At 34.2% G+C, this 24,153-nt stretch overlaps 1 protein-coding gene across 1 annotated transcript; it reads right to left on the bottom strand.

Annotated features, from left to right (window-relative positions):
• Positions 1 to 2,879: 2,879 nt before the first annotated feature.
• LOC140864630 (3-oxoacyl-[acyl-carrier-protein] reductase 4-like) lies at positions 2,880 to 9,563 on the bottom strand. The gene is made up of 11 exons (XM_073268913.1): positions 9,223 to 9,563; positions 8,879 to 9,021; positions 8,662 to 8,715; positions 8,216 to 8,296; positions 8,084 to 8,129; positions 7,907 to 8,001; positions 7,792 to 7,824; positions 7,369 to 7,503; positions 7,169 to 7,262; positions 3,291 to 3,373; positions 2,880 to 3,192 (listed from the first exon to the last, which is right to left on the bottom strand). Exons 1-11 carry the CDS (start codon positions 9,377 to 9,379, stop codon positions 3,160 to 3,162), a joined length of 954 nt encoding a protein of 317 aa, XP_073125014.1. The 5' UTR covers positions 9,380 to 9,563; the 3' UTR covers positions 2,880 to 3,159.
• Positions 9,564 to 24,153: the final 14,590 nt, after the last annotated feature.

Raw genomic sequence — 24,153 nt, 5'->3', positions numbered from 1 at the left:
TCATGCTTGATTTTCACCGGATTCATTTTTTTTCATCGGTTTTTTCCGGCTTCTTTTGATCAAATTCAACAATGCTTTCATCATATATATCGTGGTTTTCTTGTCATCATTGAATTTAATGTTGATTATTAATTAACTTTATTTTAGATTGTTTTTCCCACATTTTCTTCTTCTTTTGTTTATATGATCATTGTTCAAGCGTCATGTCTTTCTCTTTTTTTATTTCCTCCTTATTTTAAGAGTCATTTGGTCCTTCCATAGTTTTCGTCATCATTAACAACATATCATTTTTTCTACAACCTTTTTTTAAAAAAAAATTGAATAGAAATTTGCGTAGTTCCTTGATGGTTTATAAAAAATAGTTCTTTATTGCATCTAAGTTTTTCTTGAACTTTATAATCACGATTATATGTGTTGCAAGCATATAATATAGATCTAAAATTAATATATTTTATAATATTAATATTTAAGTGTCAAAATAAATGTATTGAATCATTATTTAAAAACTATGTAGAAACTAAAATATACATCATAATTAAAATATAAAGATTAAGATACTGATATATAATTGTGAAGAAAATTTTAAGAAACAAATGATGTAAGCCCAAAAGACTAAGTATGGTAATTGTGAATAACTTTTGCCTAATTAATTAGAAATTTTTCAATATATGTGTTTAATCAATTAAAAAATTTTCATTATAGCATGTTGATAATTGTTTTTTCATATGAGTTAGTGATTGAGTCCTTATGAGCATGTTTTTTTCTACCTTAATTCTAATAACAGTGTATTGTGAGTTAAATACCAAATTAAACAAATTATCGAAATAAAAACTAATAAGAAAATTCAAGAATATGTGGTTATTTGATTAGTAACATGGTTGTTAGTTTGATAATATAATAAATGTGAACTTCGATGAGTTTGACAAGAAGTCGCGCAGAATAAAATACAATTTCAGCGAAACTAATTACTCGATCCTAGAAGAAAACATGTGTGTTACACGTGAACATAGTTATATTTGAAACAAAATTAGACAATTCGGATAAAATAAATAAAAATTTTATATTTTTATAATTCATGTTAATCAGTCTTACGTCACTAACTTTGGAAAAAAATCATTCTTTTCCATTCTTTGTTCTCTTTAGATTAGATTTAACTTATTTATTTTTTGTTATATGTGTTGTTTTGAGTTATCATATTCAATCTCAATAATTGTATTTTCTTGATCATTTGGTGATTTAGTTAATTCTTTTCTCTATTTGGTAACGTGAATTTCATTATTGCAAAATATTGTTTTCTTTTTTGTAATATTTGTTATATATATATATATATATATAGGAATTTTCAGCTGCACAACCATGTTTTCCCACTTGGTCCGCGACCACTAAAACCCAGTAGTGCGAAAAAAAAAAACAAAAACCACTAAAACTCACTACCGGGTTTTAGTGGTCGCGGATCAAGTGAGAAAACATGGTTGGACAACTGAAAATTTCTAATATATATATATTGCCACATGTAATGTTTAAGACATTTGCGGTTTTTGTTTTTGTTTTCATTTTGGAAAGAAGCACAAAAAATATGAAAAGTTGCGAGTTTATGATAAAATTTCAATTTCAATTTTTATTTAGTTTTAAGTTAAATTAATATTATTTTTATAGCAGTTAACTTTTAATTTAAATTTTAAATAATAAGTATTTACGGTATAAAATTTTAAGAAAAGACATTGTTGATCCCGTGTATGTGATTCTTAACGATTTTGATCTATGTTACCAGTGTTAGCTGATCTTAATCTTCTATTTTTGATAATTTAATAATTTTCATTGCAAGTGCTAATGTGGCATCAATGTTACCAGTGTTAGCTGATCTCAATCTTCTATTTTTGATAATTTAATAATTTTCATTGCAAGTGCTAATGTGGCATCACACATGTCAAGGACACATTAGTGTCACATCAAAAAAATGAATAAAATTTTGAAAAACACAAAGCCAGCAGGTCAAGGCTAAAATTTACAATATAAACGACTAAATCACAACGAGTCTAACACACATTATCAAAAAAATATTTTTCCCAAAATGTTTAAAAAAACTCTAAAAGCACTGAAACAAAACATCACATAATCAAGAATTTATAAAATTTATGCTTTTATTCTTAAATTTTGTATATTTATGTGTTAATTAACATATTGATTGATTTGATATAATTAAAATAAAATTATATAAAACATAAAAACATTTTCACGTTTAGATTAAACTGCTTAATCTTGTAAAGTTTCGACATTTAATCATGAGCTTTGTCACGTTTTCCGTTTTTTTGAATCTTGTATAAAAATATATACAGAATGCAATTTCTAATTTGTAATTTATAAAAAATAGTTTTTTTGAGAATAAGCTTGGTGTTCCTATCTCTCCTAATAACTTATATTTCAAACATTTGTAATATAAATCACAGAAATATCTTTTATAGTCAAAATTAATCAAAATGATTTACTTTATTTACAAAAAAATTAAATAAATGAAATAAGAGTGCATTTGGATTGAGGAAATAATAAATAGTAGATGCACAAAATTTTAATTTTTTTTTATTTGAAAGAGTGAATGATATACTTTTTTAAACAAATTAGTTAATTGAAGAGTCACATAAATAAATAATTAAAAAACACATTAATTATGTAGTAATGCAAAATGATTGACATGTAAATTCAGAAATTAACTCACATATTTATATATGTGTAATGTAATGTAAATAGAAATAGATAATAGAATAGAATATGGTATTCTTGTGTCCAATAGGGGAGCTAAAACTAAGGAAATGGGTGGGGACTGAATAGAACTAAAATCTGACGTGGGCACAGAACCACCATTGAGACATTGGTTTAGGTACTTTCTGGAAATTGCCGTACATTTTCAACATAGTTATAATGATCAGTGCGAGCCAATAGACTAATATTGCCTTCAATCTTGCTACTGCATGCATGATTTAGTTCATTTCTTATCCCAAATAAATTATCCTCAAAAGTCTATTAGAACAAGCTACAACCAAAACTTGCACCACCTTATTTTGAGACTACGTCAAAGCCATAACACATAAGAAGAGCGAGTACTTTAATTAATTTGGACAAGCAAACCAAGATCAGAAGTTAATCCGCTGGAAGATACTTTCATTACATCACCATACCTCCATCAATGGTTAACACCTGCAAATGTAACAAATAGTAGAGTCTATGGATTACCAAGTCATACAACTTGTGAGATATATGGCATTACAAACCCAAAAGGCAAATGCTTGGTAAACCTGTCCAGTGATGTAATTTGCAGCGGGATTGAGGGCCAAGAATTCCACAAGTCCAGCAACTTCTTCTGTCTTGCCATACCTTCCTGGATTTGATATGGCCCAATGGTTAGCATCAGTCAAATTTTCATAATCTTTCTATGCAGATATGAGGTAATGCTGCTAAACTGGACTACACAAGGTATAGCAAGAAGCATGAATAACTCATCTACGTATTAGTGCTCAAGCGCAAATATTACAATGATAGCATCTGAAATGCAACAATGTTCCCTTAAAATAATATTACGATATATTATTTTTCAAAGTCAACCTCAATCTTCAAATTATTATACTTATAATAGAGACATCGTGATTTTCCATTTAACTACTGTCACTGGAATAGGAAAACACAGAAGATGCAAATGTTAAAACATTAGTTACACCTTGTGGTAAACCAATTATATGAGGGAAAGGGAGAAAATCCGAGACAACTCAACTAGATAAGATCTCAAAAAAAAAAAATACATAGTCCTTTATTCGTTGGATAGTGTCAACCTATATTAAGTTTTCGTTGATTTAGCTTTCTTGTGAATTTGTTTAACATGTTTGTCACTAGGTCTCCGATAGAACTCCCAGAGTTCTACCTCAACAACACACAATATAATGAAGGAAAGAGATGAATCTCAGCAATTGAAAGAGCATAAACAATACTATATTCTATACACTTGCAGAATAAGAAAATAAACACAGTAGAGAAACTCTCCCACTACTCCACGCAAGAAGGGAAGATCTCCCTTGCCTTAGCAGTGCTAGACTCATGCGTCAAAACACAACCTATCTAACTACACCTCTCCTCTCCTCTTTTATTCCCCCCTGCACATGCATAACCACATGTTATTTGGGCCTTCTTTAATATACTTTGCAAACTCTTGGTCTATCTTGTTTGGGCTTGTATTGCTGGCCTTCCCACGTCGTCAAGTCTGAAGTTCGGAAATTGCTGTTGGATCTGTCACCTCGTCCCACGTAGCTTCATCCTTAGGTTTGTTATTCCACTGGATCATTCCCTGATGGATCAATTCATCACCTTTTCTGTAGCATCCTTGCAGCCAAGACCCCGCGGGGAGTACGAGTCTTAGCAAGCTCGATCTCCATTCCCTCGGCAGCTCTGGTCCAACTATATAGTCACCCTTAGCCTGCTTAACTGTGACTGATGTGTTCATATTTTCATACAATTATTTGAGCTAAACTGTTCAGATTAGGTGAATTTTAATGGTTCAAATTGATTTTATAATTCCTAATCAAGATTTTGATTGCGTATAGGTAAGAATGATGAATTCGAATCAAAATAGAGAAAAAAAGTGTTGATGAGAAAGTTCAGAAAGATAGAAAGAGAAGCATGAGAAAAGGGAAATAAAAGAGCGAGTAAGTGATTTAAAAGAAAGAGAAGTGTCTTGGGGAAAAATAGATGGGGAGATAAAAATAGAGGAAGTGTGTGATCGTATTGAAGAACATAGGAGAAAATAACGATAGTTTGAAAGTCAGAAAAGTTCATGAGCATGAGTTAGTAGAAAAGGACTGGAAAGATGAGGGAAAAGAAAGGAAAAAAGCACATTTGAAAAGTGGATTAATGACGAAGAAAAGAAGGATGAGCAACAAGTTGAAGTGGAGGTACCTAACAAAGCGATAAAACCAACTTGAGAGAGTTATATCTACTTGTTCATGGAAGGTTTGCAATTTTGCATTGATGGGTTTATAATCACCAAATTTAATCTAGGTTCGTGTTAAGATTTGAGGACAAATCGTTTTGAAGAAAGGAAAATGATATAATTTTCCTCATGAACCATGCACAAAATAAAATACAACTATTGAAGGTGTTGATACTTGTCAATTGGACCAAGTCGTTACAGAGTTTAAGCGAGCTCGAAAGTTAAAAGACTACGGTTGGAAGTTTAAATGATTTAATGTAATTAAAGGCCATCTTTGTTAGTTTTTGGTCTAATTATTGTTTATTTCTTTTTATTTTCGTACTTATTTAGTTAATATATTTTACGTGCTCAATTAAGGTCGCTTTAGGCCTATGTTGTAACTAGAAACGCGTTTGCTTGTATGTACGTATAGGGCTTTTAGGTGAGATTATATGAATGAAATTCATATTTTGAGTTCGAATACTGAATTTTAGAGTTATCTATGTTCTTCTCCAAACAAAAAAACTTATCACTGTGCGGTCCTAGTAGTACTTGATATTTGACTTATCATTCTCATGCATTCGTGTGCATGGGGTGTGGCATCTACAAAAAAAAAATTTGATAGGAAACTATAATATATTAATAGAATAGATTAGTCACAAAAAGCGGACCAGAGATCCACACCTGACTATGGCTCAAAAGCAGCTAACAAAATATCTAACATCGAAAATGATATAAACTCAACATTCTTCAAACTCCAACACGCAACTCTAAACTTGATCTCATCCCAACAATCTTCAAGCGAGTCTTCTAGATCGGTAAAAATCCTCCTGTTCCTTTCCAACCAAACCGACCAGCATAAACAGTGAACAACCATATCCCAAAAAATTCTAACCCTCGTTCCCAGACACCACCCAAGATCTGTCGCACATAAATCCCAAGTTGATCTTGGAAGTACCCAGACCAAACCCATCTCCTCCAAAGCGTTAGAACAAAGATCGTACATAAGTGGGCAATGATAAGTGATCCTGAGTCTCCATCTGTCGTCAGCATCAAATCACACGTGGGTAATTTTCCAAACACCAACGACCACGAGAACACCTGAACCTTTCACGGGGTGGAAGTTTTCCATATGGTACGACACAGTGGAAATGATGGATAATTGCGATTATCAAAGAATGACTCGAAGAAAGATTTAACGATAAACTGACCAGAAGACTCACAGACCCACTTCCTCCCTTCTGCAACTCCCTCGCATAACCTAACCCCCTAAAGTAAGCAAAGCAATAAACTCAAATCACTCACCTACTCATCCCTGAGATCTCTCATACAGTGAAAATTCCAAGAAAGAGTAGAAATATTGCGACATGGATCCAGAGGTCACGAAATGAGAAATTGGCTGGTTATGGGCAAAAGAATGCTAAAAAAATATTTTGAAAAGAGCCTTCTCCCATCACCTGTCCTCCCAGAATCTGATTTTATCACCCCCTAACCACCACCTTCACTGACTGGATAAAAACCAGTAGATCCTAGAAACAAATTTGTCAAGGGCCCCTAAAAGTTACGTTCAATCCCAACTCTGCGTCCCATCCGTTACCCTGTAAATGTTACCGTATTTTACTTACAATTATCTTCATCCAAACTGAATTCCCCTCATTGAAAATCTCCACTACCACTTCCCTGACAGAGCCCTGTTCCTCATACAAATATTACCAATACCTAAACCCCCTCTATCCTTAGGTTTTCAAACCTCTTCCCAAGCAACCAGATGATTATGGTGATCCCTATCGGGTCCATCCCACAAGAAATCTCTCATAGTCTTCTCCATTGTGTCTGCTACACCCCTAGGGACACGGCGTCTACAAAATCATGCCAAGCTTTTTACCTCTTTATAGGCATTGGGTCAAGGTTCGTCTTAAAAACATGGCTTTGGTTCGTGCTTCATATATAAGCACTTGGTTCAAGTTTCTATCGTGGTGTAAGTCTTTGTTGATTTAGCTTTTTATGAATTAGTTTGTCATGTTTGTCAGTGGGTCGCGCAACATGTTTAAGGGGTTCGTGTCAGATGGATTAAGAGATGTCACATCCTTCATTTGTACATTTTAAATTTTATTATTATTATTATTATTATCATTACGAAAAGGAAAAAAAAACAAAGTGTGTTCCCAAGCCTAGTACAAAATTTTCATGACAAAAAGGAAGAAATACAAAACTAACCCAATGGGATGCTCTCCAGAATCTTTTTCTCAATGTCCGCACCAAGCTTAGCAGTCATATCCGAAGCAATGAATCCAGGAGCAACCGCATTTACCTGAAAATTGAAGCTTCAATATTCAATAAAAATGTAATTTCCGAAAGCTAAAGCACGTTGCAGCTTGCAACACTTGAAGAAGATAAACACCAGCTAGCTAACTCACAGTAATATTCCTACTTGAATACTCCTTGGCCACTGACTTTGTAAATCCAATTACCCCTGCTTTTGCAGCTGCATAATTGGCTTGCCCAACATTGCCCACAAGACCTACAACTGAAGCGATATTTATGATCCTTCCCTGGAAAATCAGCAGTAAATATTTGAAACCTGATATAAAACATCTGAACACAACAGTTTTCATAGCTCAGCGAATAAAGGTTCAAGGGCAAAAGGTTGCGCCTAAGCACTTAATTAAAGAACTGCCTTACCCCTAGAGGCCTACACCCCCTAAACAACCCTCACACAGATGCACAAGCACAAAGCATGAATAAGAGAACATAACATTATGAGTTCTTTTACAACAGGGCTAACTAGAAAGCTAGTGGCTAGTGCAGTAGTGAAAATAGGTCTGAATATTAAAAGATACCTTTTTCTTTTTCATCATTACTTTTGCAGCTGCCTACAGATATTAAAATCTCAGATTATTTACAAATATAAAATATAGGCGCACCTTATCCACATGTCAAAGCATAGAATCTAACCTGTGTAGAAAGGAACACCCCGGTAAGATTTAGATCAATGACCTCTTGCCACTGAGATTTCTTCATTCTCATCAGCAAACAATCCCTAGTGATACCTGAAATTGTTGAATTCTTTTCTGAAAAAGGAAAGACAGAACAATGGTTTGCAATAAAATGAAGCTGAACTTTTGAGAATACCGGCATTATTAATCAACACATCGACAGTTCCCCACGCATCGATTGCCTGCAAACGTCCCCATACATATCATTGGAACAATGATCTCTACAATATATAAAATAAAGTGTGCCTAAATAAGAGGCTTCTCTCACAGTTTTAATCATAGAGTCAACATCTTCGTCTTTTGAAACATCTCCACCGAATGTGATCGCCTGTCCACCGAATGCCTCAATCTGCAAGAATTGCAATCAACATCATCTTCAATTTTAAAAGTGCACCATAAGACAACTGTATTCATAAATATAAAATATTATCGAATACTGATAATATTAATGTAGACATCAATTTAAAATTCAGTTCCACAAGAATTTCTATAAAATTCAAACCTCTTCATTGGAACGATCCATACTCATGCTACTACATGTTTATTGATTTGATTTGAGTTGGGTTAATTTGGGTGAGATACGACTAATAGCTCCAGTGGCCATGTGTGAGAGCACATCCTAAACAGTGGTGATGGGAAATTTGGTAATCCAGGCTCACAACATTTATATTTGTAATTTTCCTATCAGTTCATACACATAAATGGCAGCTTCACCTCTTTGCAAACTTCTTCTGCTTCCTTTGATGACCTCGCATAGTTAACAAGAACCTGAAGTAGATAATCCATTGTCAATTTTAAGAAAAGGGGAAGCAAAAGCACAGCGCATGAAGCCATAATATGATATAGCCACAAGATATTGTTGTTTGAAAGCTGATATATTGCGTCCAGTCACCAACTTTTATGTATATAATATAGACGTAGAGAACCCTACCTTGCAGCCAGCTTTCCCCATAGCCAACGCAACAGCTCTTCCAATGCCCCTAGAAGCTCCAGTGACAACAACAACAGGAGCTTCAACACTTTGTGTCGCTTCGGTACTTGCTTGTTCAACAGTTGCAACCTGTGCCTTTATACCTACAAACATCTTGACTGATCAGGACAAAGGAATTAAAACTGTGCACTGATGAAAGATGAATCGTAATTATCAGGACAAGAGAATTAAACAGTACAACTATCATAGATGGATCACATATAACGTATGTTTCCGAAACTTCCCCCAAACCATCCTCCTGACATACGCATAACTAACACAATATTGCGGATACTGTAAAGTACCTGTGGATGAAAACGAGCTGAGAGATCTGCTTTGCACGTGAAATGAATGTGGGAGTTTCATCGGGGAGGATGGCTGGTGAAATTGAGCGATTCTGCTGTGAGAATTTCTGGCCGAATTGAAGGTGAGGAGAGCCGATCCGGCCACCGAGGCCGCCATTGATCTGAGTGTGTTGGATAAAGGGGAGTGGAGAAGGAGGCGAGAAGAATTGAGAGTCGCCACTGATTGAAGAGTGCAGGAAGGAAGGAGTATGTTAAATATATTAGGATCTATTATTCCAAGCCAGGATGGCAACGGCTTCGAAATCTCCGTAAATTAGGTAGGCGATGACTACAATGTTTACCTTTAGACGTATTTTTATTTAGTAAGAGAAATGTAAAAGTTTTGTATTTGGCAAAGAAAATGTAGTTAAAAGGAAAATTTCAACCAAACCCGTGGGTATTATCATAGGTGGATGTATTTTATTTGTTTAAATCATGTGGATCCCATATAATTCAGTGAAACTCACATGATTTGAACTAACCAGTGATTGTCAATTACCCCATGGAGTAATACCCATGGGATAGGATCGAAGCTACGGTAAGTTAACATACACTACAGGATTTTTCTTAAATTATTATAAAACTTATAATCTATTATTTGCACGCTTAGGTTTACACCTTAAATTTAATTACAAAAATACTCTTAATCTGGTATTTCTTCCACCAATTTGATGTATTCAGTTGCTATGTTCACTCAATAATAATTCTTATATCATAATAGTTTGTTGTCAAATGAAAACATTAAAATAAGAACATCACGTGTTGTTTAAGAAATAAAATTTTTTTTATAAAATTTCACCAATGTGAATCTTGTAAAATTGGATAACAGAAAACAAAAAAATAAAATAGAAAGTGTCTAATTAGATTAAGAGTATTTTTGTAATTTAAGTACAATAATGATGTGTAAATCTTAATGTACACATAGCATTATTACTCGTTTTTGTTTTACGAAAAATACAAACAGCTGCGTAAGTCATGAATTTATATCTAGACTAGATTCTAGAAGGTTTTGAAACACTCAAGAATTTGGTAAAAGAAAGTGCGTTGAATCGTCTATGTTATTCATGAGGGGTCTTGAATATCTTATGATTTTATAGGAGGTTTTAGGATATTATAGACATGACTATTAGTGTCATATAGAGTGGTGTAAAACTTAGAACACTCTAAAATTGTGTAGCTCTATATAGAAATAAGAGTGTAACATTACAATTTTTCACTTTTATAAATATAGAACACTCTAGAATCTTAAGTGAGTAGTACTATAATAAGAGTGTAACATTACAATGTTTACCTCTAGACGTATTTTTATGGGAAAGGATCCTCTGCTGTGTATTAAAAACAGCACAATATGCTGTGCTCCCAAAACGGTGTCGTTTTGGGAGCTGTCAAATTTTTTTTTTGTTTTGAATTTGTTCCTTTTTTTTTTTTTTTTCATATTCCACGTAAAATACTTGTTAGGTGTCCGTAGTTAGTACTTGTCGTTCATATTTTTTGTAATTACGATACCTTCTCTTTTTTTTTTTTCATTAAAACAAAATAGTCAAAAGTTAACATAAAAAATATTATTCTCCTGACATTAACATGTAAAATTAGTTTTAGTATATGAATGGCAGAATGGATGATAAATTGATTAATTAATTATTGTAATAATTTAATTGTTATCCCATTAAAATGTTAATTTTATATTTTAATAAAATTTGTTTTAATTTCAATTAGGTTTCGTAAATTCGACAAAATATTTTATTTAAGTTATTTTATTGATAAAAGTTTGATTAATTAATTATTGTAATAATTTAATTGTTATCCCATTAAAAGGTTAATATTATATTTTAATAAAATTAGTTAATTTCAATTAGTTTTCGTAAATTCAACAAAATATTTTATTTAAAGTTATTTTATTGATAAAAGTTTGATTAATTAATTTTTAATAATTTAATTGTTATCCCATTAAAATTTTAATTTTATAATAATTAGTTTTAATTTCAATTAGTTTTCGTAAATTCAACAAAAGGAAACAATATTAACATTTTAATGAGATAAAAATTAAATTATTAAAATAATTAGTTACTCAAAATTTTATCAATAAAATAACTTAACTAAAATATTTTGTGGAATTTACGAAAACTAGTTGAAATTAACTAATTTTATTAAAATATAAAATTAACATTTTAATGGGATAACAATTAAATTATTACCTGGGATAACAATTAAAATATTACAATAATTAATTAATCAATTTATCACTCATTCTGCCACTCATATACTAAAACGAATTTTACATGTTAATGTCAAGAAAATAATATTTTTTATGTTAACTTTTGATGATTTGTTTTAATAAAAAGAGAGAAAGTATCGTAATTGCAAAAATATGAACGACAAGTACTATATAACAACTAACACCTAACAAGTACTTTACGTGGAATATTAAAAAAAAGAAAAAAAATTCAAAAAAAAAATTGATAGCTCCCAAAACGACACCGTTTTGGGAGCACAACATATTGTGCTGTTTTTAGTGCACAGCAGAGGATCCTCTCCCTATTTTTATTTAGTAAGAGAAATGTAAAAGTTTTGTATTTGGCAAAGAAAATGTAAGCTAAAGGAAAATTCCAACCTAACCCGTGGGTATTATCATAGGTGGATGTATTTTATTTGTTTAAATCATGTGGACCTCATATAATTCAGTGGAACTCACATGATTTGAACCAACCAGTGATTGTCAATTATCCCATTGGGTAATACCCATAGGATAGGATCGAAGCTACGGTAAGTTAACATACACTACAGGATTTTTCTTAAATTATTATAAAACTTATAATCTAATATTTGCACGCTTAGGTTTACACCTTAAATTTAATTACAAAAATACTCTTAATCTGATATTTCTTCCACCAATTTGATGTATTCAGTTGCTATGTTCACTCAATAATAATTCTTATATCATAATAGTTTGTTGTCAAATGAAAACATTAAAATAAGAACATCACGTGTTGTTTGAGAAATAAAAATTTCTTTATAAAATTTCACCAATGTGAATCTTGTAAAATTGGATAACAGAAAACAAAAAATAAAATAGAAAGTGTCTAATTAGATTAAGAGTATTTTTGTAATTTAAGTACAATAATGATGTGTAAATCTTAATGTACACATAGCATTATTACTCGTTTTTGTTTTACGAAAAATACAAACAGCTGCGTAAGTCATGAATTTGTATCTAGACTAGATTCTAGAAGGTTTTGAAACACTCAAGAATTTGGTAAAAGGAAGTGCGTTTAATCTTCTATGTTATTCATGAGGGGTCTTGAATATCTTATGATTTTATAGGAGGTTTTAGGATATTATAGCCCAATTTGAATTGTCATTTGTAATAAAAAGTGGGCTCGGTTTATGGACCGTTCCCACCCCTTAAATATGTATCCCCTACTTGTCATCGAAATTTATTGTAAATTTGTTAGACTTAGTGGGAGATAAAGATTTGAAGACAATGGTGGGCCCAACAGACGATAAAGACCGAAGAAATGTAAATGGAAGCTCAATGTAATAGGATTGCATTGCATACTTGCATATAACCTAGGATTGGACTTAGACTCTTGATTGCCAACCACGGGTCGATTAGATAATGGGATCGATCATCCTTAAATAATATATAATATTATTGATGTATGCATATTTAGACTAAATTGTATGAATCCCGCAAGCATACATAAATTGCATGATGAGACAAATTTTCAAAAATTAAAATCCCTCATTTTAAATATGATTTAAAATTGATATCAAGATTTATAAAAGGGAATTTAAATATTGTTTAAATGTTCCTACCTTCCATCAACGATCAATGTATGAGATGCTACCCGCGGACACGATCCGGCTCATATTATTGGGGGGGCCCGTTCGTCGGAAAGCTGTACATTGGATCGACACATGTTGTAAGTTGGGTGGAACTCCCATGGGATTGGCTCATATTATTGGGGGATCCACATGGCGACCGTCCATCACAACTTAATATTGATAGATTATCTTGACATGTCACAATAAACAGCGTCATATTATTGAGCCCTTATTGGACATGAGGTAAAGACATGGGGGTTACTTTGGAAGTAATTGGGCTCTACCTTTTGAAAATTATGGTTGGCTGATATTATTCGGGACTATGATTTGTCAATTGGACTCCATGTTCCCACTAAGGAAAGGAGTTTTCCGTTTTCACTAGAGGGTAGTGAAATCGTTAAAATAGTGGGAGTGTAATTCATAAAATTAAATTTCGCCATATTTTATGTCTTAGTAAATTAATTAAGCAATCACTAATTATTGTCTGTTTCTTTTCAGTATTTCATTACAATAAATTCGCGCAATCCACTATACTCAATTCTCGAACAAAACAAATTGACTGGCGCAAACTATACGGAATGGTTCCATAAATTAAAGATTGTTCTAAACTCGGAGAAAATTTTCTACGTGTTAGAAATGAATCCTCCAAAGGAAGCACCGGCTAATATAAGTCCGAAAGAATTGGCAAAACTTGATCAATGGTGGGACCATGATGTCAAGGCTAAATGCTATATGCAAGCTTCAATGTCTGATGAACTCCAGAGGCGATTTGAGGATGCCGTGAATGCTGCTGACATACACATGCACCTCAAGGAACTTTTTGGAGCTCAGTCAAGGTCGGAGAGGTATGCCACCATCAAAGAGCTCATGACATGCCGCATGCGAGATGGGACTTCGGTCCGTGAGCATGGGGTACACATGATTGGGCTCATTGAAAAGTTAGTAACACTCGATTTGACATTGGAGCATGAACTAAACGCGAACTTGTTACTTCTTTCACTTCCTTCGTCGTTTAACGGATTTGTGGTGAACTTCAATATGAACAAGATAGAGGCCACCCTTGAAGAGATGGTCAATATGCTTGTGTCTTATGAGGCCACATTAAAGAAGGATAAACTGGTACTCTTGGTTGGATCCTCTTCTTACTCCAAGAAAGGGCCAAGTGGAAAGGGTAAGAAACGTTCTGCCCCACCCAAGAAAATTGTACCACAAAAGAAGGCCAAGACAAAAGCTTCAAACGTGAACATATCTGGAGATGTTTGCCATCACTGCAAGAAACTCGGTCATTGGAAACGTAACTGCAAGGAATACCTCGAGCAGTTGCGAATTGCAAAGGGTATGTTTTACATTGAAATAAATGTTTCACTTAATACTACTTCTTGGGTATTGGATACCGGATGTGGATCTCACATTTGCAATGATTTACAGGTGATGACAAGAAGTCATAAGCTTAGGATGGGTGAGACCCAGCTGAGGCTCGGAAATGGTTCCAGAGTTGAAGCCAAAGCAGTGGGAGACGTTTATTTAGTTTTGCAGAACAATTTTAAGTTATTTTTGAGAGATGTTTTATTTGTGCCAGATTTAGTTAAAAACATTATTTCTGTTTCTATGCTTGATAGAGATGATTTTTCTTGTAATTTTGTGAATGAGATTTGCAATATTTACAAGAATGAATGTTTGATTGGAAATGGACAACTTGAAAACGATCTATATAACTTAAAATTAAAAGACGTTCCAATTAATTATGTTGATAAACCGGTAACAACAAATAAAAGAAAAAACGATAGTCAAAACCCGGCAAACCTTTGGCATGCTAGGCTAGGTCATATTTCCTCAAGGAGGATGAACAAGCTAGTGAGAGAGGACATGTTTGATATGTCTGATATTAACTCTCTACCTACTTGTGAGTCCTGCCTAAAAGGAAAAATGACTAAATCTCCTTTCAAAGGGAAGCCTGAGCGTAGTCAAAATCTGTTAGATTTGATCCATACAGATGTTTGCGGACCATTTAGTATCGGTACTAAATTTGGTCACACCTACTTCATTACCTTTACTGATGATTATTCGAGGTATGGGTATTTATATTTAATGAAATATAAGTCTGAATCATTTGAAAAGTTCAAAGAATTCAAGGCTGAAGTAGAAAACAAACAAGGTAGAAGTATTAAAGCACTTTGATCGGATCGAGGTGGAGAATACTTAAGTACCGAGTTTTTGAACTATCTAAAAGAGAATGGGATTCTCTCTCAGTGGACTCCTCCTATGACACCTCAGCTGAATGGTGTCTCGGAGCGTCGCAATCGAACTTTGTTGGACATGGTTTGATCTATGATGAGCTTCACTGAGCTTCCACCTTCGTTTTGGGGCTATGCGCTTGAAACGGCGGTATTGTTGTTGAACAATGTCCACACTAAAGCAGTAGATAAAACTCCATACGAGTTATGGAATGGAAAAGCTCCTAAGAATTCGTAATTAAGGATTTGGGGATGTCCTGCTTACGTGAAGCAGACAGTGGGAGATAAGTTGGATAGTCGATCCACCTTATGTTATTTTGTAGGATATCCGAAGAATTCAATCGGATATTATTTCTATCATCCTACTGAAACAAAAGTGTTTATTTCAAGGAATGCCACCTTCATGGAGAAGGAGTTCTTATTAGATAAGAAAGGCAAGATAATGGAACTCGAAGAAATTCGAGAAGAACCCGAGATACAAAATAACGATCCTACACCTCAGGAACCATTGATTGACACGCCTATATCTAGGAGATCCGAGAGGACTTCTAGACCTCCTATTCGATATGATCTTCTTCTTGAAGGGGATCAAATTGAACCCGACATTGGATGTGATCCAAGAAACTTCAAGGAAGAAATTTCTGATGCGTAATTTATGGCTTGAAGCTATGCAGTCGGAAATAGACTCGATGCATACGAACCAAATTTGGTATTTAGTAGATCCTCTCGATGGAATTGTTCCAATAGGGTGTAAATGGATCTACAAGAGAAAACTTGGGCCTGATGGTAAGGTACTTACCTACAAGGCATGATTGGTAGCAAAAGGTTATACTCAAAGACAAGGAGTTGACTATGATGAAACCTTTTCACCAGTCGCAATGTTCAAGTCCATAAGAATCCTTATTGCCATAGCAGCATGATATGACTATGAGATATGACAAATGGATGTGAAGACTGCATTTCTTAATGGAAACATTAAGGAAGAAATCTATATGATGCAGCCCGAGGGATTCACATCCATGGGAAGCGAGCATAAGGTATGCAAGCTTCAGAGATCAATTTATGGTCTCAAACAAGCATCAAGAAGTTGGAACCAGAAATTTGATGAAACAATAAAGGACTTTGGTTTCATCAAAAACCCGGAGGAACCGTGTGCGTACAAGAAAGTAGTTAAGGATGCGGTGACGTTCTTAGTGCTTTATGTTGATGACATCCTACTCATTGGGAATGACGTAGGGATGTTGCAGTCAACAAAGATATGGTTATCAGGTAGATTCTCGATTAAGGATTTGGGTGAGGAATCCTATATTCTAGGGATACAGATCTATAGAGATAGATCTAAGAGAATGATAGGACTTACTCAAGCAACCTACATCGACACCATATTGAAAAGGTTTTCTATGGATGAGTCCAAGAGATGACATCTACCTATGTGTCATGGAGTTTCTCTATCCAAGTCTATGTGTCCCAAGACTGACGAAGAGATAGAGAAAATGACACACATACCATATGCGTCAGCCATAGGTAGTATTATGTGTGGGATGATATCTACCAGACCGGATGTAGCCTTTGCTTTGAGTGTCACGAGCAGTTATCAGGCCAACCCCGGTCAAATGCATTGGAAAGCCGTGAAGGATATTCTTAAGTACTTGAGAAGGACTAAGAATATATTCATGATTTATGGAGGAAGAGAATTGAAATTGGAAGGCTATACCGACTCTAGCTTCCAAAGCGACGTGGATGACTCGAAATCAACCTCTGGATTTGTATTCATGCTCAATGGCGGTGCTGTCTCTTGAAAGAGTTCCAAGCAAGACACCACAGCGGATTCCACCACTGAGGCAGAATACATTGCAGCATCAGCTGCTGCTAAAGAGGTCGTTTGGATGAGGAATTTCGTCCAAGAGTTGGGCGTAATTCCTGAAGCTGTTGGTCCAGTTCCGGTATACTGCGACAACACTGGTGTCGTTGCTCAGGCAAAGGAACCAAGGTCTCATCAAAGATCCAAACACGTACTGAGGAAATACCACATCATCTGGGAGATTGTGGAAAGAGGAGACATCACTGTCGAGAGAGTGGTCTCTACAGACAATATCGCTGATCCACTTACTAAGCCCTTGCCAGGACCATTGTTTGACAAACATCGCGAAGCAATGAGATTACGTAGTATGACTAGTTGGCTTTAGGGCAAGTAGGAGATTGAAAGAGTGGGTGCCCGATTAGCTAACTTGTGGCTAAAGGCTTTTATGACTCTATGTATAAACAATCTTTGTTTAATATAATTTACATTCATTAATGGCATTTTCTTTGTCTTTCTTCATATTGTTATATTGTGATATACTATTGATGTTTTGATAAAGACCTTGAATATACTATAGTGTAAGTAAGATGAGATAGTGAATAAAGAGAGATCACTATTATGAAACACATCTTATAGTCACTATATATTCTAAACAGTTCCTAGTCAATTGAGCCGTCCGCTAATAAGGATAATGATCGCTCGAGATTGAGACTAGCATTTGTGATGCCAAGTACCACGTTTCATTGGTAATGAACATGGAGATGTTCAAAGCATGCAAATGGATATTCATATGATGAATGATCGAACTACCCTATTCGAACTTTCCAAGTGGTTATCACTTATCGAGTGGATAAAGTCCGCGGTTTTGGTTGTACACCATTAGTCCTTACTACTTGAAACATCATTGAGACTCTATATGCTAGTACTGTACTTTGACTCATTTACCGACTCTATTGGGGTCATCAGGTGTCGGGATTGGGTACAGTTACGACACATATATGAGTCGATGCTTTGTTGTCAAGGATTCACCACATACTTGCGAGTGTGGATATCCTATGCGATCTGAGGAGATATTAGTGTGACGAATCTCTGGCCAGAGTACATGATGTGTTTTAGGTTACTCGATTTTCCTAGTAACACATGCGATGTCACTATTTGATCTCCAAGATGTAATGCATAGTTATCAAATCTCGAACAACTCTCGATGCACCAATGATTGTTGATTCGATCGGGATATATGGATGAAGGGACCGTACTGTACGCTAACCAAAATCTACTGGTTCTTGCAGGCACTATCAGTGATACCTAGGGAATCATGGGGCGATGTTGCTAGACGCTCTTACCATGATTCGTTGGGCAAGTCGGAAATTGTTGTTCCGAGTCACAAGGAGTTGTGAGCCCACGGCTAGCTGTATCCCTGAACCATTGAGGGTCACACAAGTAATGGATTACTAAACCCCGTTGAGATAGTTAAATTTAAAGAGTTAAATTTAATGAAAGAGAAGTTGGACTTCTTAACTAAAAGGGAGTGGAATTTCCTAAAATGACATAGGGATGGGCATTTTTGAAAATCACTGAATTCGGATTCAGAAAAATTATCTTGACTTTAAAAGGTGCAGAAATGGTTTCTGTGCACATTTGTAAAATCGGTTTATCAATCGGAGTCATGATGAATTTTATATTAATTTCTATAACAACGGGCTTGGCTTGTTGGGCTTAAGTTATGGATTGTGGGCCCTAAGGAGTTAGAGTCCTAATAAAATTATAACTTAATCTAGTCTAGAAATTATCTATAAATACATGTGTAGTGTTCGAAAATTGACACAATTCATTCTTGCAATTTTCGAAATCACACATATATTTTAAAGGGGAATTTTCGAAAATTCCTCTGTCCCTTTAGAGAAAATTCGGTCTATGATTTTTGTGAAAAATTACATTCCGAATTAACAGATCAAATCTGTTTATTCTCTTCGATAAACATCTGATTGATTTCTAGTGCAATAAATCAGAGGGTTTTTGTTTTCTGTTCGTGGACCTTATTCCGGAGATTGATCGTGAAGCCATCGGTTCCCGGGAAATACAAGAAGAGCAGATTAAATTCTGTTGGTGTCCATAATCAAGCCGTTGCTTGAATAGGTAAAAATTTAATTGTGATTTTATTTTTACTTGCATAATTTAATCGTAAAGTTTTGATACCCATGATATGGAATCGTTCCATATAGAAAAATAGAAATTTTTAAACTTTCGCTGCACCGGGTATCAATTCTTAATTGATCTGAACACGTTTTCCAACACACTGGTGCGCCGATTTCAGAGCGAAATGGGAAGGAAATTCATTTCGTTACCTGCGTCAACCCTACTCCCTTTTGCCAAATGCGGCTGAAGAGATGATAGAAGGTAAGTAGGGCTGAGGGTATTTTGTGTAATTGTTTCGGTTGTCAATGTTATTGTAGAATGGAGGATTGAGAATACCTTGTCTGCGAGCCGGACTTATTTCACCCTTTTTCAAACTTCAACAGTGCACAATCACGGGCTTGGTGGTATCCAGAGTTTTACAAAAAAAACCAGTCAAACGCTTGACTGCAACACAATTCCCACGCTAATCCTATCTACCAAACGGACCATAATGGTTCGCGTGTGATGAGATTAATAATGTAAAGATTATAATATGGATAATAATGTGTTGTATAAGGATATGTTAAATTATATTGAGAAGGTATATATGTTTGGTTCGTGTGATTATGTCCCAGATAAGAATTATATATTTTTCGAATGTGCCAAATTTACCCCTTGACTGAATCAAATTCACATTCCACCCTAACTCAACCCATATCCCGAGATACTCTGCTCTTCAAAGAACCTTGCATCTTCGCATCTCTCTCATTTTCACATCTCAAACACAGCGGCTCACCAACCTTGAAAGATTGCTCCAACTTATGCTTCACATGTCCTATTTTTTTATCGTATTGTTAAGAGAACACTCAGAAATGGAAGATTTGTGAAACAAAATTTGTGTGGCCAACTAATTAAACACACAAAAAGATCACATTCTTTCCACTAAATTGTGACTCCCAAGAGGGTGAACAATAATTAAATTGTGGTAACAAGACTTACCCACTGGTGCGCCGATTTCAGAGCGAAATGGGAAGGAAATTCATTTCGTTACCTGCGTCAACCTTACTCCCTTTTGCCAAATGCGGCTGAAGAGATGATAGAAGGTAAGTAGGGCAGAGGGTATTTTGTGTAATTGTTTTGGTTGTCAATGTTACTATAGAATGGAGGATTGAGAATACCTTGTCTGCGAGCCGGACTTATTTCACCCCTTTTCAAACTTCAACAGTGCACAATCACGGGCTTGGTGGTATCCAGATTTCTACAAAAAACCAGTCAAACACTTGACTGCAACACAATTCCCACGCTAATCCTATCTACCAAACGGACCATAAGAGAAATGTAAAAATTTTGTATTTGGCAAAGAAAATGTAAGTTAAAGGAAAATTCCAATCTAACCCGTGGGTATTATCACAGGTGGATGTATTTTATTTGTTTAAATAATGTGGACCCCATATAATTCAGTGGAACCCACATGATTTGAACCAACCAGTGATTGTCAATTACCCCATGGGATAATACCCATGGGATAGGATCGAAGCTACCGTAAGTTAACATACACTACAAGATTTTTCTTAAATTATTATAAAACTTATAATCTAATATTTGCACGCTTAGGTTTACACCTTGAATTTAATTACAAAAATACTCTTAATCTGGTATTTCTTCCACCAATTTGATGTATTCAGTTGCTATGTTCACTCAATAAGAATTCTTATATCATAATAGTTTGTTGTCAAATGAAAACATTAAAATAAGAACATCACGTGTTGTTTGAGATATAAAAATTTCTTTATAAAATTTCACCAATGTGAATCTTGTAAAATTGGATAACAAAAAACAAAAGATAAAATAGAAAGTGTCTAATTAGATTAAGAGTATTTTTGTAATTTAAGTACAATAATGATGTGTAAATCTTAATGTACACATAGCATTATTACTCGTTTTTGTTTTACAAAAAATACAAACAGTTGCGTAAGTCATAAATTTGTATCTAGACTAGATTCTAGAAGATTTTGAAACACTCAAGAATTTGGTAAAAGGAAGTGCGTTGAATCGTCTATGTTATTCATGAGGGGTCTTGAATATCTTATGATTTTATAGGAGATTTCAGGATATTATTGACATGACTATTAGTGTCATATAGAGTGGTGTAAAACTTAGAACACTCTAAAATTGTGTAGCTCTATATAGAAATAAGAGTGTAACATTACATTCTTTCAGTTTTATAAATGTAGAACACTCTAGAATCTTAAGTGAGTAGTACTATAAATAAGTTTGCAATTTTCATTTACAAAGGAAGGACAAATCAAGTTTCTCAAGTTGTATTAACAACATGTTTTCTCTACAAACATCTCTTGATTTCTCCCACTTTATGTATCTTTTGAAAAAAAATTGTCTAAGTGACGCTCAATGCTTGGATCTAAAGAATCGGTATATATAAAAGTTGGTATGACTTTTGCAGATATATAGGTCATTTTTTGTGATAAATTTGGTTAAATTTAACGTTTACAAGATGAAAATGGTTTGATATCTTCATGTAGAAACAATAAATAATAAGGTATTATGGTATAATAAAATAATTCTTATTTGAAGTAATTAAAATTATTTTATTAGTTATCGAAATTTCTTATAGAAAATCATCTCTAAATTTTTTTATTTTATTACAATCTCTAAATTATTTAGGACATACCTAAATATTATGGTGCTTCTCAAATTTTAGACAAATCAGATTGTTAAGAAATGCAAAGAAGATTTCAACCCATGGTAAATGTTCTATGTCAATTATGGGTATGACTTTTTTAAAGATTCAATTTTTTTAAGGTCTCGTGTTTTATAATTTTATTTCAGTTAGTATTTGAAAATTAAGTTATTTATAGTAAATGTCAGTACAAGCATGCAAGGATCGAATTTCGACCTGCTAAAGGGTGCCTTACTTTTTTATTGATAGTTTTGATCATTCCTACCGACTGTCCATTGTATCTTTTTTGACCCATGTTGAGAGAATCTTTCTGTTGTGTAAATAAATCATCGTGGACACGAAAAGGCCAAGTTGTATGTGATTTCAATGTCGACAGGTGTCTTCACGAACATAGTCAAAGGTTTGGAGAAGGGGCTCGCGTTTTGGTAGAAATACTTAATCCAGATCCAATATGTGGTATCATTTTATTTTCCGACTAAAATGATATTAATTGTAAGGCCCGAGATTATTTAATTATAATTCGAGAATATTTAATTTGAGAATTTTTGGAGTTTAGATTTAAATTTTAATATTCTTAAATTATTTAGGATTGAAATTAAATCAAAAAGTCGTTTCAAGGGCTAGTTTGCAAATATTGAAAAGTTAAAGGGCCAAAGTGCAATTATGGCTTTTTGAGTGGGACACTTGTCTACTTATGCATATTCACGTGTGTTATCACCATTTTGCATCAGAATTATCAAAGTTATCAGCCTAAGAACCGAGAGCTTCATTTCTTTGTTGAGATTTGATCTTCAAGATTTAATATCTCAAGATCCGTCCGGCCAAATTAAATTCCGGGCATAGTTACGCGATCCTTGTAAAACGAGCTTCGATTTGGTGTAAGTATATTTATGATCCAGCATATTTCAAAATTGAGATGATACAGAACTCAGAATTTGATGTTAGATATGTGTTCTTGAGCTTCTATGTGTTGTATTATCGAAATCGGGTCAAAGATTGGATGCCGTTGGTATTTCTTGTGAATTTTACAGCATTTATTTCGAAATGATAGCTGCTGATATGTTGGTACATTGATGTATTTGTGCTGGTATATCATGTATATGAGTTGTTTTGGGATGATAGATTGGTTAGATTTCAGTCTCGGTTACCGATTCCGTACCGTTACGCCGTCGGTTTGAAAAATGATCAAGTTTGAGTCTAGATTACATGAGCTGAGTATTATGTAAGTTCTTGCTGATATAATTAGTTTGCTATGCTATATTTTCAGATTGGTTTTTAAGGTCATCGAACTCGGGAATTCAGCGGCGAAACCGGAATAGAATAGCCCAAGGTTTGCTTTGAAGATTAGCTTGCAAGACTTAGTTTGTTGAGCAGATTTTGATTGAGGTTTTGTTGTGCAGCTAGATCAGATTTGAAGAGCTTTGAAACCAAGATTGAAAGGTATAAGACAACCTTAGAATAAGGGCTTGTACATTCAAGAGACTTTCCTTGAATGCCCTTTCCAAAACCACATACTATGTGCTTATATGTGTTGTATTGCACACTTACTTGCTTGTTTGATTTAGCCTGTTGTTAGTTGGCTTTCATTATTATGCTTCTAGATTTTGATGCATTCATATTGAGCCAACAACCCTTTTAGATTTTAAATGGCAGATTTGCCAAAAGAATACGGACGTTTGGATATATATCAAGGAACTTAGGAGATAGATCGACTCCTATTATTAGAAACTTGATATAGTATGCCAAAGTCCGGGAAAAGAGCTCAACGCCACCCCGAAAGGGAGATTAGGTGGGAGATTTGTTGTGTTCTTCTTTCCCGGGATCCCAAGAACCGATATAGAACTTGATAGCAGATTTTTAAGTCATGCATTGCATTAGATTGATTTAATGCTTGTTGAGATGTTTATATGAGTATTTCTTTAAACTCTATGATATGCATGATATAGTTGTTTTATACTGGGATTCAATTCTCACCAGAGATATCTGGCTATTTCTATGTTTGTATGTGTGCATGGGAATAGATGGGGCTAGCACAGGACAAAGAAGGTTGTAAGCAGAAAGATGTGGAGTTAGATGTGGTGAACTCGGGTTTATGCAGTAGAGTTGATGTCAACCTTTGTATCTAGATCTTGTATATGTTTTGTTATAAACACTTACTCATAAAGACTTGTATGTTTGGCAAGAATAAGAACAATGTAAGATCTTGTGGGTTGTATGTC

Source organism: Henckelia pumila, chromosome 4 (assembly GCF_033568475.1).
Source record: "Henckelia pumila isolate YLH828 chromosome 4, ASM3356847v2, whole genome shotgun sequence".
Classification (NCBI taxonomy): Eukaryota; Viridiplantae; Streptophyta; class Magnoliopsida; order Lamiales; family Gesneriaceae; genus Henckelia; species Henckelia pumila.
This window is presented reverse-complemented; position numbering and strand designations above follow the sequence as displayed.

What these genes read in the sequence shown, in the direction of transcription:
- LOC140864630 (XM_073268913.1), bottom strand. Translation starts at nt 9,379, where the DNA reads ATGGCGGCCTCGGTGGCCGGATCGGCTCTCCTCACCTTCAATTCGGCC. An exon ending in ATTCAAGTAGGAATATTACT is followed by an intron (nt 7,263 to 7,368) that starts GTGAGTTAGCTA and finishes TTCAATTTTCAG; the next exon opens with GTAAATGCGGTTGCTCCTGG. An exon ending in CAAATTACATCACTGGACAG is followed by an intron (nt 3,193 to 3,290) that starts GTTTACCAAGCA and finishes TTACATTTGCAG; the next exon opens with GTGTTAACCATTGATGGAGG.